General features: G+C 60.3%; 2 protein-coding genes across 2 annotated transcripts; one reads left to right on the top strand and one right to left on the bottom strand.

The window, feature by feature from the left end:
• The first annotated feature begins 1,414 nt into the window (after positions 1-1,414).
• On the top strand, positions 1,415-7,821 carry TROAP (trophinin associated protein). The gene is made up of 15 exons (XM_062203721.1): positions 1,415-1,509; positions 1,665-1,826; positions 1,923-2,115; positions 2,336-2,493; positions 2,583-2,720; positions 2,882-2,964; positions 3,448-3,500; positions 4,495-4,616; positions 5,528-5,671; positions 5,774-5,857; positions 5,995-6,054; positions 6,249-6,380; positions 6,501-7,047; positions 7,305-7,498; positions 7,663-7,821. Exons 1-15 carry the CDS (start codon positions 1,453-1,455, stop codon positions 7,708-7,710), a joined length of 2,175 nt encoding a protein of 724 aa, XP_062059705.1. The 5' UTR covers positions 1,415-1,452; the 3' UTR covers positions 7,711-7,821.
• Positions 7,822-8,932: 1,111 nt separating this feature from the next.
• Positions 8,933-11,658, bottom strand: C1QL4 (complement C1q like 4). The gene is made up of 2 exons (XM_062202222.1): positions 11,122-11,658; positions 8,933-9,112 (listed from the first exon to the last, which is right to left on the bottom strand). The coding sequence occupies exons 1-2, from the start codon at positions 11,656-11,658 to the stop codon at positions 8,933-8,935; spliced, it is 717 nt and encodes a 238-aa protein (XP_062058206.1).
• Positions 11,659-12,472: the final 814 nt, after the last annotated feature.

Raw genomic sequence — 12,472 nt, 5'->3', positions numbered from 1 at the left:
TGCACCCACATGGGAGACCGGGAAGAAGCTCCTGGCTCAGGTGTGGCTCAGCCTTGACCATTGCGGCCACCTGGGGAGTAAACCAGCAGATGGAAGATCTCTCTTTCTCCATCTCTCCCCGTCTGTAACTCTTTCAAATAAACAAATAAATCTTTAACAACAACAAAAATTAACACATCCTGTTTTTAGTGATGGATATATCATTAACAACTGGAACACATGATTAAGGAAAACACACACACACACACACACACACACCACTCTCTGAGCGGACATAACCAAGAAACCTCTCCTAGTTGGAGTCAGGCTGTGGGCGAGAGGTTCAAGGCACCCTCTGAAGCAACAATGGATATTGACGCAAAATGGAAGCAAAACGCAGCCATTCCAGACCCAGGGACCAAAGGGAGCACGACAAATTTGAGGAACTGCAAGAGCCCAAGGGTTTGGGAAGGCAAAGGAAAAGGAGATCAAGGCACAAGTGGCAACATGACCAGGTTTGCATTTTGAGGATATTAACTCCAGCTGCTCTATGCAGAATGAATTAACGCGAACGGGAAAGACAGAACGGAGAGGGGGTGGTGGTGGGGAGACCGCCGGGGAGGGTCTTGCAATCCCCTGAATGAGATCAGGCTGCGGTGCCGTGATGAACGTGACTGCCCGGTCTCCTCCGCTCTCGTCACCCTCCAAACCAGAGAGCGCTGTCCACTGCCAGAGCTGACCAAGCGGAAGCCCGGCGGCGGGCAGCCGTGATCACGTGTGGCCTTGTGCTAACTGAGTTCCAACCCCTCTACGAGGAGGTCTCGTTTCTTTAGCTGCCAAACGACCACGCCTCACGGGGCTGTGGCTGCTCTGGCGTTCCTCGTCCCCGGCACCGACCGCGTGATTTCCCCGAGCGTCTGGAACGGCGTCCCCAAAGCTGGGCGCCGTTCTACGCTCAGGCTCGGTCAGGGGCTCAGGCCAGCCCCCGGCACCGTTAGCCGCGATGGGGATGCCGAACGCCTCCCACAACGCGGCGCCTCCTTCCGGCCTCTCGGCCTTCGCCCCTCAGTTCCGAGACCTCGCGAGAGTTCCACAACGCCCGTTGAGGCCCCAGATTGGGAGGACCACGTCCCCCCACCCCCGACCTCAGAGCGGCCTCCTCCTCCCTCTTTCCCCGCCCTCCACCCGCGCTCCGCTCTCCGATTGGCTGACGGGACCGAGTCAGTTTTTTTCCTGTCCAGAAAGCCGTTCGAAGAGGAGTCCTTCTTTGTGGCCCCGCCTCCGAAGCCCGCGGATTGGACGGCTGAGGCAGATGTCACGAGCCTCCGGCCGAGCCAATCAGAAGCTTGGCGTATTTTACAAACGGGGGAAGTAGCAGCAGCCGGAGCCGGGAATCAGGGAAAAGGTGAAGAGTGGTGGTGGGGGGCACCCTGACGGGTCCTGGCAAGGGGCGGCACGGGGATCTTGAAGGGAATGAGGGCTGTGGGGGTTCACAGGGAGGAGAGCAGGTCCGGGTTCCGGGACGAAAGAGTAAGGTTCGGCCTGTCTGGGGGTGGCACCCAGAGGAGCGGCCTTGCTTCTGGGCGCCTGGGTTTGGGTGGGGGTGGAAGTTATCAGGGAAGTCAGGACCGGTGCCCCGAGCACTGGTTGACCTTTGACCCCCGACTCTGCCTGCCGCCTTCCAGCCTCACGTTGTAGCCACCATGACCACCCTCCAAGCCGCCAAGGAAACCTTCCCCCGGGGTGTGTCTCCCACCCCTAGCAAGATTCCCGTGCGCTCTCAGCGACGCCCACCTTTCCCTACGGTCAGATCGTGCGCCCTGGACCAAGAGAACCAAGATCCAAGGGTAAGAGGGGTCCTGGTGGGTGACGATGACTGACAGGCAGCGCACACCTGCAGTGCACCCCAACGTTCTTGTCCCCTCTTCTCCCCCCGCCCCCAGGGATTGGTGCAGAAGCCTCCGCTCGGTATTCAAGGTCCCCTTGTTGGTGCGGCAGGCTCCAAGTTGAAGGGCACGCAGCCGACAGAGAGATCACAAGGATCAGAGGGAGTCTCTCCCGTCCGGATCACCTTGGAGGAGCTCAGACCTAACTCTGGGAGAGAAAACGTGGGGTCTGGGCCCCCTCCCCGGACAGGTACCTGTTGGAATCCTGGGAACACGGCCTCCCTGGCTGAGTGGAAGAATGGGAAGAGCACAGTGGGACTTGGGGGCTTTCTTAAAGTTCTGAGCTGAGTTCCATGGGATCAATCACTTCTGCTCACTCCTACAGCACAAGATGACTATCCAGGGTCCCTGGTCCCCCAGCCTTCCCCCCGTGCCTCTTCCCCTTCACATTTCATTCTCTTCCCTTGCAGAGGCTCCGGGAGCCATAGAGTTTGTGGCTGACCCCGTAGCCCTAGCCACCATCCTATCAGGTGAGGGAGTGAAGAGTTATTGTCTGGGGCGCCAGTCCAGTCTGGCTCAGAGAGTACTGATTCGAGGGAGCCAGGGAATCGCCACCCGGAGGGGCCAGGTAATGAGACAGGATGTGAGGAGATGAGGTTGGGGTGGGCCAAGGAGAGATCCAAAGCCTGTGCTGAGAGCCTCTGTTGGGGCTCCCAGGGTGCTCGGGCCTCTGCATATTTGGCTCCCAGAACCCCCATCCAGCAACTAGACCCCGCCAGGGCTTCCTGTTTCTCAAGGTTGGAGGGTCCAGGACCCCGAGGCCGGAGTGAGCATCCCCAGAGGCTAGAGGCTACGGTGAGTCCCCTTGAGAGGCGGATGTGAGATCAGGGCCTTGGGAGAGGCACTGACTCAGGGTGAGCCAACAGGCCCTGAGGGAGGAGCCAGGCTGGGGAGTGGGGCTTGAAGGTTTGGGCCCACCTGTGACCTGGCTTCCATCTCCTGCTCCTATGCAACAGATTCCACCTGCAGGAACCTCCTTGCACTCCTCTGCCCGCCCCCGTTTCCAGGAGCTAAGAAGAGGGACAGGTGGCAGCAGCCGGTGAGAAGGAGAGGGTGTTTGGAGAAGAATGAACCCCTGTCCTGGAGAGGGGTCCTGCAGAGCTGAGGCCTTCAAGTAGCTCTCAGACTGCTCAGCACCTGCAGAGGGGCTGGGGGGAAGCCTGTGGTTGCCCAGGGGAGTCTTTGGACTAGGGGTCCGGCTTGCTATGACGTGTCCTTGGGATATGAGAGGGGAAGAAGGAGACAGAGGTGTAAGTTGCTGACTGGCTTAGTGGCCAGAGCACAGACAGTGGCAACCATGGCATTTGAGCTTAATTCCTGACTCTCACTCACTCAGCCCTGCAAGATGGCCTTAGGCTCTCTGAGCGTTGGTTTTGGTGTTTACTGAATGAGGATAGTGTTTGTGGCAATACTGGAAGTTGCTGTCGAATGAAATGCTGTGATGTGTGTAAAGCATTTAGCAATGGCCAGGTCCCGCACTTGCTACTCAGTGCTTCCTGGCTGCTGTCCTTATTGTCATCAGGACTACAGTGAGCCAGGCCTCGGGATTGCTCCTGGAGACCCCAGTCCAGCCTGGTGAGTGTGTCTGGCTATGGGGGAGAGAACAGGGGCAGGTGGGCTGCCGGCAGTGGGAAGGAGAGAGGAGAAAGCTCAGCAGGTTGTGAGAGGGCAGGGTAGGGGGGACGCCCCTGAGGAGTGGGGAGATGGGAGGCTAGGAAGAAACTAGCAGTTGGCCTATTGCACTTGCGTCAAAGGAGATAGTCCTTGCTTCTGCCCTTTCCCTTCTACTTTGCAAGATTTGCCTTTACTCAGTGTCTAATCCCAGCCCCTAAGAGCCTTCACCACACCCTCAGCCCCCTTGGGGTGTTCAGATTAATAAGGCTTTACTGAGATCGTGTTGGCCTCTGTATGAGTTCTTGCTGTATTAATGTAGAAGGGGGTATTAACTGGTTTATGTTCAGGGTAGGTGTTTGGTATAGCACTGCAGGATACCCAGATCTCAAACTGGAGTGCAAGAGACAGAGAGAAAATCTTCTATCCCTTTGTTCACTCCCAAAATGGCCACAGTCTCCAGAACTGGGCCAGGCCAAACTCAGGAGCCAAGAACTCCATCCACATCTCCCATATGGATGGCAGGGGCCCAAGTACTTGGGCCAGCACCCACTACCTTCCCAAGCGCATTATCAGGAAGCCAGATCAGAAGCACAAAGCAGCCAAGACTCAAACCATGGCTCCGATCTGATCCAGCTTCCTGCTAATGGTCTCCCAGGAAGTAGCAGGTGATGGTGACGGCTCAAGTATTTGGGTCCCTGCCACCGCTGTGGGAGACCTGGATTGTATTCTCTGCTCCTGGCTTCAGCCTAGCCCAGCCCCAGCTACTACAGACACTTGGAGAGTGAACCAGTAGGTGGAAGGTCTATCTGTCTATCTCTCTGTCTCTGTGCCTTCCAAACACAGAAGAAAAAAATTTAAAAACCCAACTAGTTTACTCTTCAAAGGTTGCCAAAACCCTGTGCCAGTCTTTGGAGGGCTTTTTAGGTACTGCAGCCAATTTCCTGCCTTCTCCCAGCTTCCTCTCTCCTTGAGGGAGAGCAGGAGGTTGTCTCTCACACAGATGAAGGAGGAGGGGGCCCTCTTGGTCTGGCTCAGCGAATACCACTAAGAGAAATCCGAGAGATCACACACACCAAGGTGAGATGGGACCCTCCTGGAACAGTAGGTGCAGGTAGAGGAGTGGCCTGGGGGATCCTGCAGCAGTCAGCACTGAGGATTGTGGGTAGAACCTGGCACTCGGGGCCTTGGGGTGTTATTGGGTCAGGGTTTGCCCCAGATGGACACCAGCCCTCACCAGAATGGGGCTGACCTCTCTTTTCCAGGTGTCTGGGACCTGGGGGTGAGAGGTTACACATCGGGATATACTCAAATCACCATCAGATCAGTGCTGAGGGTGAGACAGCTGACTGACAGCCCTGTCAGCCAATAGCGCTCATCCCTTCAACTCACAAATAGGGACTGACCAGCTCCTGAGTGCCAGACACAGTTCTGGGCTTTGCACATACAGCAGTGAGCAAGTTTATATTCTAGAAGAGGGAGACAAAAATAAACACCTATGTAATAATAATACACCTATGTAAATATAGTTGTGACATGTAATAAAAAATAACTAAGGTACTGAAAGTGGACTGGGTTGTTACAGTTCACACAGATGAGTTAGGGAGCTTTGTCATGGAGAAAACAGTGTTGAAGTGAAGCCCTGGAGTGAGCCATGCAGATTATCTGGGGGAAGAATGTTTCAGGCCAAGAGAACTGTAGGTGCCAAGGCCCTGGGGTGGAAATGTACCTAGTGTGTTTGAGGATCAGCAAAAAGGAGAGGCCAGTGAGACAGCAGTAGAGTGAGGAGGTGAGGCTACAGGGATGGGGGTGAGGGGGGAACAGATTGGATGAGGACTTGCGAGCCGGGGTCCTTGGCCTTCACGTGGAATGGGTGGAAAGCCGTAGGGAGACTGGGTGAGCAGGGGAGGGACATGATTTGGTTTCAGTCTGGAGCAGTGAGAGCCAGATATAGGAAAGGCTCATTCTTCTCACGTTGTCTCCCTCCAAAGGACGGCCAACACTCACACCTGGTACCCTCCCCTGCCCCTGTGACCCTGCCCATGCCCGGCCGTGTGGCGCCACCTCCTGTCGCCCGGCCATCACCTTTTGGACGAGCTCAGCGTGTCCCCTCCCCTGGTGCCTCGGTGGCAGCGGTTTGTATCAACGGCTCTTGGTTGGGGGCTGGGCGAGGGCAGAATAAGCTGGCCGGTGACCCCTGCCAGGCCTAGGTTCAGCTGCCCATATCTCTTCCCCAGACATCATATTCAGTGTTGCGGCATTTCAACATGCGACCCAAAATGCGATTCACACCCATCCCATCAGCCCCCCGAGTCCAGCAGGTAAGAGGGGCCGTGGGAGGCAGCTGCTGGGGACTGAGACTAGAGGAGAAAAGAGACGGGTAGGGGTAGGGACGGTTAAGACAGAGGCAAGGGGGGAGTGGGTTCCATCTGTAGGTGACCTCTCACTTCCGTGCCAGGCCCGATGGCTGCGTGGCCTCTCCCCTCAGTCCTGCCAGGAGGAGCCCGCCCTCTCCTGGGTAAGTGTCAAAGCCCTCCCGCGCCCAGAGGCCCAGCAGTTGGGAGCAGGTGTGCTCTCTCTAGAAAAGCTGCTCCCTGTGTGTCTACTGCCCCTTCTACCCGAAGCCTCCCTTCCTGATGTGGGTGGGACTCGGGCTCTGCCTTCCTGCCCGGGCCCGGCTTCCTTCACATACCCCTCCCCTCTCCGTGGCAGGGACAGATTGCGGTGCGGCTGTTTGACCAGGAGACTTCCGGTGAGCTGCAAGAGGGGCCTGGGGACCCACTGGCAGCTCCCCCTGCTGTGCACTCCAGTGGAGCCCCCAGGCTCCAGGAGCTGAAGATGCAGGTGGGCCTATGGGGCACAGCTCTGATGCTGGCAGGGGAGTGGGGGTGGGGAGAGGACAGCGTGGTGGGCTGCAGGTCCCCACACCGTGGTGTCACAGCGGGGTGCTGTCTCCCCTCACAGCGCATCAGTGTCCTGCAGCAGCTGTTAAGGCAAGAGGTGGAGGGGCTGGCAGGGGACAAGTGTGTCCCCCTCCATGGGGCCCCGTCGCTGGATATGACTGAGCTGCAGCCTGTGCTGGCGGAGATTTCTAGAACTGTGGATGTCCTGGAGCCCGATTCTGGGACTTCCTGCTTTCATTCTGAGCTGCCGCAGCCCTGCCTTCCACAGGGGGCCCAGGAGGCACGGCCCTGTCCTGCAACAGAGCCAGCAACCCCAGAGTCCTGTAGGGGTGAGGTGCCAGAGCTGTCTCCCCAGGATCAGCCCGGCGCACCAGAGCCCTGCCCTTCTGCAGAGCCCCGCCCCCAGGGCCAGGCCAGAGCCCCTGAGGCCTGCCCTAGGGTGGAGCAGGCGCCATCAGAGGCCTGCTCCTTGCCACCCAGCCCACAGCCCTCCTGCAGCCAGGGGGCTCCAGCGACCACCAGCCTGACCTTCTCTTCCCAGCGGCCACTGTGTGCCAGCCCCCCTATCCACTCCCTCCAGTCTCCGAGGCCCCCTGCGGGCCAGGCAGGTAAGAGGTGGGTGATGAATGCTGTGAACAAAGGAGCCCCCTTCAGTCACTGGGCGCTGGGGCTGCCCTGTTGCCTGCACATCCCACCTTCTACCCTGCCCCAGCCAGGTTGCGCAGGGAGCAGGCTAGGAGCTGCCTCTCTAAGCCCTGTGCTCCTAGTTGGCTCGGCCTTGGAGGACTGGGAGAGCAGGCCCGGGGTCGGGAGCGGGGGCAGACAGGACTCTGAGATGGGACTCAGACCCTCTCTCAACCCTCAGGCCCCAGCAGGCTGGCCCCGCGGGCCCTGGCCCTGAGACAGCGCCTCAAAGCCTGTCTAAGCGCCATCCACTGCTTCCACGAGGCCCGGCTGGACGACGAGTGCGCCTTCTACACCAGCCGAGCCCCTCCCGCAGGCCCCAGCCGGGTGTGCACCAACCCTGTGGCCACACTACTCGAATGGCAGGACGCCCTGGTGAGCCACCACCCCCCTCCCCTGTCCGGCCCAGCCAGGCTGCCTAGGGAGTGGGGGCGGGGCAGGGGGCGGGCCTTGGCTGCTCTCAGGAGAGGTCTTTGAGCTGGCTGGCTGTCTGGGGGAAGGGTGCCAGGCTGTGTGACAGGGGTCTTCTCTGTCTCCAGAGTTTCATCCCGGTTGGTTCTGCTGCCCTGCAGGACTCTCCACCCTGAGTCACCCGCCTCCACCTGCGTGCTCCTCGCCTTTTTAACCCCTATTTATTTGCCCATGTGCTCACGGGATTGGAAGCCAAAACCCTTTTGTCCTTTAATAAAGTTTCTGAAGCGTCCAGATGTCCAGCTGGTGAGTCTAACTAGGTCTCTATGGGTGTTGTTCTCCAACTGCCCACATGGTGGCAGTGTCCCCTCAGCTGGAAACCGCCTACCCCACCCTTGGGTGAGCTGGGGGGGGGGGGGACAGCGGCAATGTGGCACCTGCTCTTCTCCCCGCTTCTTGAGATGTGTCCCACCCGCAGGAGCCATCCGGCACTCCCTCTTTCCCTAGCGCTCCTCTTCTAGAACTTTTCCCCTGTGTCAGGACAGAAGAGAAGCAGCACCAGCCCCAGGCCTTTGGAACCCTCCCTTGTTAGCCTCACTCTGGGTGGTGTCTCCCCTAGCTCTGCTGGAGTTCAGACCTTCCCCAATTCCCCCTCCCAGCCCCTCCCCCCCACCGCACACACAGTGGCACCCCTGAGCTGCCCTGACCTGGCACCCTGAGAAGCAGGGAGTGACAGGGAACGGGTCCCCCACCCCCAGGACAGCAAGTTAAGCAGCCACACACAGTCCCCCAGCCTCACTTTATTGGAAGAGGCAATGGCAGCTGTAGCCCCAGGGCCTCGCCCTGGATGGGGTGGAATGGGACTGTACAGAATGAGTTTTCAATGCCAGCAGAAAAATTCAGCATTCCCCAGTTCAAAAGCAGGCCACCAAGGCTGGAGCCTGGAGACTGAACGTGGCGATGAAAGGGAGGCGGGAATGGGAGCGACCAGGACCAGCACCTACCCCGTCCTCACGCCTCTTGTTGTCTCAGACGGGCTCTTGTTTCTGCTCTTTTCCTCCTGTTTCCCGGACCTCTGAGCCCCGGCTAGTGAAACTGCGCCCCAGCTCAGGGCACGACGACGACGAAGGGCCGCGACCTCTGCCCTCCCCGCCCTCCGCCCTCCCCGTTCGGGCTGTCAGGGGCGTGCTGAGGGCTGGAGTCCCGCGGTGGGCGGTCGGCTCCTCCCCTGGGATCCCCAGTCACCTAGGCCCAGGAGTGCCCAAAGCTCGCCCCTGCGGGCTGGAGTCTCCAACGAGGGGGGCGGTGCCCTGGGTGTGGCGGGCGGGGAGGTGGGTGGGGACGCTGGGCGATCGGGGCGGGGTGGGGGTGGGGGTGGGGGCGTGGGGAGGGGCCGGCTCAGTCCGGGTAGATGATGAAGCCTGAGAAGGTGCTGTACTTGTTGGTGTTGCCGCCGTGCACCTTCCCGCCGTCCAACTTGATGAAAACCTCGTCGCCTACATCCAGGTGCAGGATGACGCTGTTGCTGGCGTAGTCGTAGTTCTGGTCGGCGTCCTGTGCTATGGCGCTGGCCCGCACCTAGCGAGGAAGGGACAGCAAAGCCACATGTCCTGTGTGTGCAGGGCTGGCTGAGCGCAGGGGGCCGGGCGGAGGCGGTGCACGCCCCAGCGCGGGAGGGTGCAGCGAGGGCCGGCCGCAGGGACCAGGCACGACTTGGGCAGAGGCCTGGGGAGCGCGGCCATTCGCTGCCTTGTGTGACTGCAGGCAAGTTTCACTCCTCTGGGCCCCGATTGGAACTATGAAGTGGGAGCAGTTACAGAGCCCACCTCACCAGGTCGTTAGGCTCAAATGAGTGTCCAAAACTCCGGTTTCCATACGGAAAACGCTTTGCTGTTATAGGTCTCTTTTTTTTTTTTAAATAAAACGAACCCCTAGGGTAAGATTTCCTACCTGCTGGGACCTCCTGTTAGAGCTACCCTTGGGTTCCTCCCTGCTCCTTGATGGGGCAGGGGGAGGTACACTGTTGTGACGTGAGGACTGCCTCCCAGAGAAACAGGGAGCTTTTCCCTTCTCTGTCCTCGTGGCAACGGGTCCCCTCAGGCCACCAGCCCCCTCCCCAGTCCCCTCTTCCATCCCACTGGGGCTGGTTATTAACTTATTAATTATTCATCATTATTCTAATCATTATTTACCATCCCCGGGGCCGCAGCGCCCGCACCGCGGAATACAGAGTGGGAGCTGCGGCGCCCCGCACTCTGGCAAGCCCGCACAGCAACCCACGGCGTCCTACCGCTTCTGCTACATGCCCTGTGCAGGCCAAGCACACCTACTGGGTACCACAGGCAGACACCCTGTGTCACACGCCCTCGCCCCATGCACCACGACACACACGTATCATGTACACGTACACTCCTTTTACACACACAGATCACACGCCCATACAGGCATGTAGGCACTGTCACTCCCTTTCTTTGGGTCCCTAGGTGGCCCTGCTGGGAGGAAACCCCCCACAGATGGGCAGCAGGAGGGCGCTGTGGCTGTAGTAGGGCCCAGGTCTTGGACAGAGGCCAGAGGAGCAGGCCCCATAAGATTACCCCAGCACCACACAGGGCACCCAAAGGTCACCTCAACCCCAACCTCCAGAGGCCTCTGTGACCCTGGAACCAGCCCCCCCCATGCCTGCACCTGCAAGGTGGGGACACCCTTCTGCTAGGAACATTCAGCCAGAGCTGAGTCCTTGGAGCTATTCCTGCAATCCAGGGGGGCTCAATGCCTCCAGCTTTGCCCACAGGGACTGGGAACAGGGAAATTTGGAGACAGGTTGCTCAGAACAGGCCAGGGTGCAAGCTGCCATTCTACCTGTCCCTTGCCTCCCTCCTGCTGGGATCAGACCTTTCCTTGAAGCCATCTGGCTGGCTCCTGGACTGCTAAGCTATTTCCCACCTCTGCCTTTGGCTCAGTATTAGTTGAGGGCAAGGCCTATTGTAGGCTTGGCCACAAGGCCCCGGGTGAGCAACATAGCTGCCTGACAAGTGAACATTTTCTTTCTTTTTTACCTTTTCTTCAAGAACAGAAGCTGAATCCCGCTCCCCCCTCCCCCAATATAGGAACAGCTGCTAGCTGCCTACTGCCTGGAACACAGGTTTTCCATTCTAATCCAAAGCAGCCTGAAGTTAGGCAGCTCACCCAATGCAGGGGGCCCCCTCAAAGGCCAGGAGGGCTGCTACAGACTAGCGGGTAGCCCAAGACAGGATGGAAAAGAACCTCATTTGCAGAGTGAGACAAAACATTTGGTGAGGTTGCCTTCCGTCTGAGTGTGAGGGCGGACAGCACACACCTGAAGCTTTGAATCCTGAGTTCTAATTCTGACCGCCTTCCTAAGGTACAGGGAGACCCTCCTCCAAGCAAGTGCTCCCCCACCCCCCGACTCCGCTCCCCAAATCTGGCCTCCAATTCCTCTGTGGCTAAATGAAACGGTTCCTAAGTTTTGTTAGCAGCCTGGCGTTTCTGGATTCGGTGGCGATATTCCAGGATGGAGCTCGGTTTGTGGACTGGGCTGGGGGGAGGGGGGAGGGAGGGAACCTCACCTGTCCGTTCTTCATCAGGTCGGCCCACATGCTGGTGCCGTCGCCGCCCCGCATGAGCACGTGGTAAGCAAAGAAGTAGACGCCCGGCATGGGGCAGGTGAACTTGCCGCTGGCTGCCTCATAAGCATTGCCCACGTTGGTCACCACGTCGTCAAAACGTAGCACCTCGTACCCTTCGTGAGGTCGCCGCAGGCCGGCGTAGAAGGCAATGCGAGGCACGTAGCCGGCAGGGGGCGCCACCCCGCCGGGGCCGGGGCCCGGAGGACCCGGGGGACCGGGCCTCCCGGGCTCTCCTGGGGGTCCTCGGGGACCTGGTGGCCCCGGGGGCCCCCGCAGGCCTGCCTTTCCCCGGCGACCCATCTCTCCCTTGGCGCCCGGCGGGAAGGGAGGCACGGAAGCGGGGGTGCCGTCTGGGCCCGGGCCTCGGGGCCCGTGAGGGTCGCAGACCATGCGGCAGCGACCCAACATCTCGTAGTGCGCCGGCCCGCGGGAGCTGTGCACAAGCAGCGGGATGGCCACCAGCAGCAGCAGCACCATGGCCACCCCGACGGCCGCGCCCGCCACCCGCTTGCGGCGGCTCAGCCGCGACGCGGCCAGGGCCAGCAGATCTTCCTCACTCTTGGGCGCAATGGCGACGGAGACCCGGGGCTCTCCGCGGGCCCTGGAGGAGGTGGCCGGGCTCGGGCCTGGGTCTGGACACCCCCGACGGCTGCGCCCGGGCCTCCTGCCCCCGCGGGCCCCCGCCGCAGCTGTGCCGTTCCCCAAACCGTCCGTCAAGGCGGGGGTCTCCCCCACGGGCTCGGCCAAGGGTAGCTCCCGACGGCTCGCAGCCTGTGCTCCTGTTACCCTCCTGTGCAGTCCGAGATGATCCCGGGCGCCTGAGTTCCGCGGCCTCTCTCTCTCTCTCTCTCTCTTCCCTTTCTCTCGGACGGTTGGTTTCTTGCACTGCTAGGGTGCGTGCTCTCCAAGACAGCTGCTTTCTCACCGATGGCGGTGCCCGGGTCCCAGGCTACCCAGACAGATTGTTGCTGCCCGCGCTCCGGACGTCCCGGGCTCGGAACTGCGGGTGGTGCCCACCGGGCGCGACCTTCCAGGAGGGTTTTGCGTTCTGGTTCCCGGAGACCACGGCACTGCTTTGGCTACCCTAGCCGTGGCCCCAGCCCCTGCCAGAGCCCTGGCCCCGCGGCTGCCTCTTGCAAGCGCTCCAGCTCTCTGCGTCCCTAACCTTCCTCGCCTCCCTCCCGGGGCGGCAGTGCGGGTGGTGTGAGTCGCCGCGCGGCGAGAGCCACTATAAGCGGCCAGTCGCGGAGCGACCCCTGGCGTCCGAAGCGGGAAGCACGGGGGCGGGGCA

This window comes from Lepus europaeus, chromosome 10 (assembly GCF_033115175.1).
Source record: "Lepus europaeus isolate LE1 chromosome 10, mLepTim1.pri, whole genome shotgun sequence".
Taxonomy (NCBI): Eukaryota; Metazoa; Chordata; class Mammalia; order Lagomorpha; family Leporidae; genus Lepus; species Lepus europaeus.
This window is presented reverse-complemented; position numbering and strand designations above follow the sequence as displayed.

Bases quoted from the DNA above. Each gene is read 5' to 3' on its own strand.
- TROAP (XM_062203721.1), top strand. From the start codon at position 1,453: ATGAGGGCTGTGGGGGTTCACAGGGAGGAGAGCAGGTCCGGGTTCCGG. The intron at 2,494-2,582 runs GTAATGAGACAG...TGGGGCTCCCAG, and splicing joins TCGCCACCCGGAGGGGCCAG to GGTGCTCGGGCCTCTGCATA. The intron at 6,381-6,500 runs GTGGGCCTATGG...CTCCCCTCACAG, and splicing joins TCCAGGAGCTGAAGATGCAG to CGCATCAGTGTCCTGCAGCA.
- C1QL4 (XM_062202222.1), bottom strand. From the start codon at position 11,658: ATGGTGCTGCTGCTGCTGGTGGCCATCCCGCTGCTTGTGCACAGCTCC. The intron at 9,113-11,121 runs GTGAGGTTCCCT...CTTCCTCGCTAG, and splicing joins ACCTGATGAAGAACGGACAG to GTGCGGGCCAGCGCCATAGC.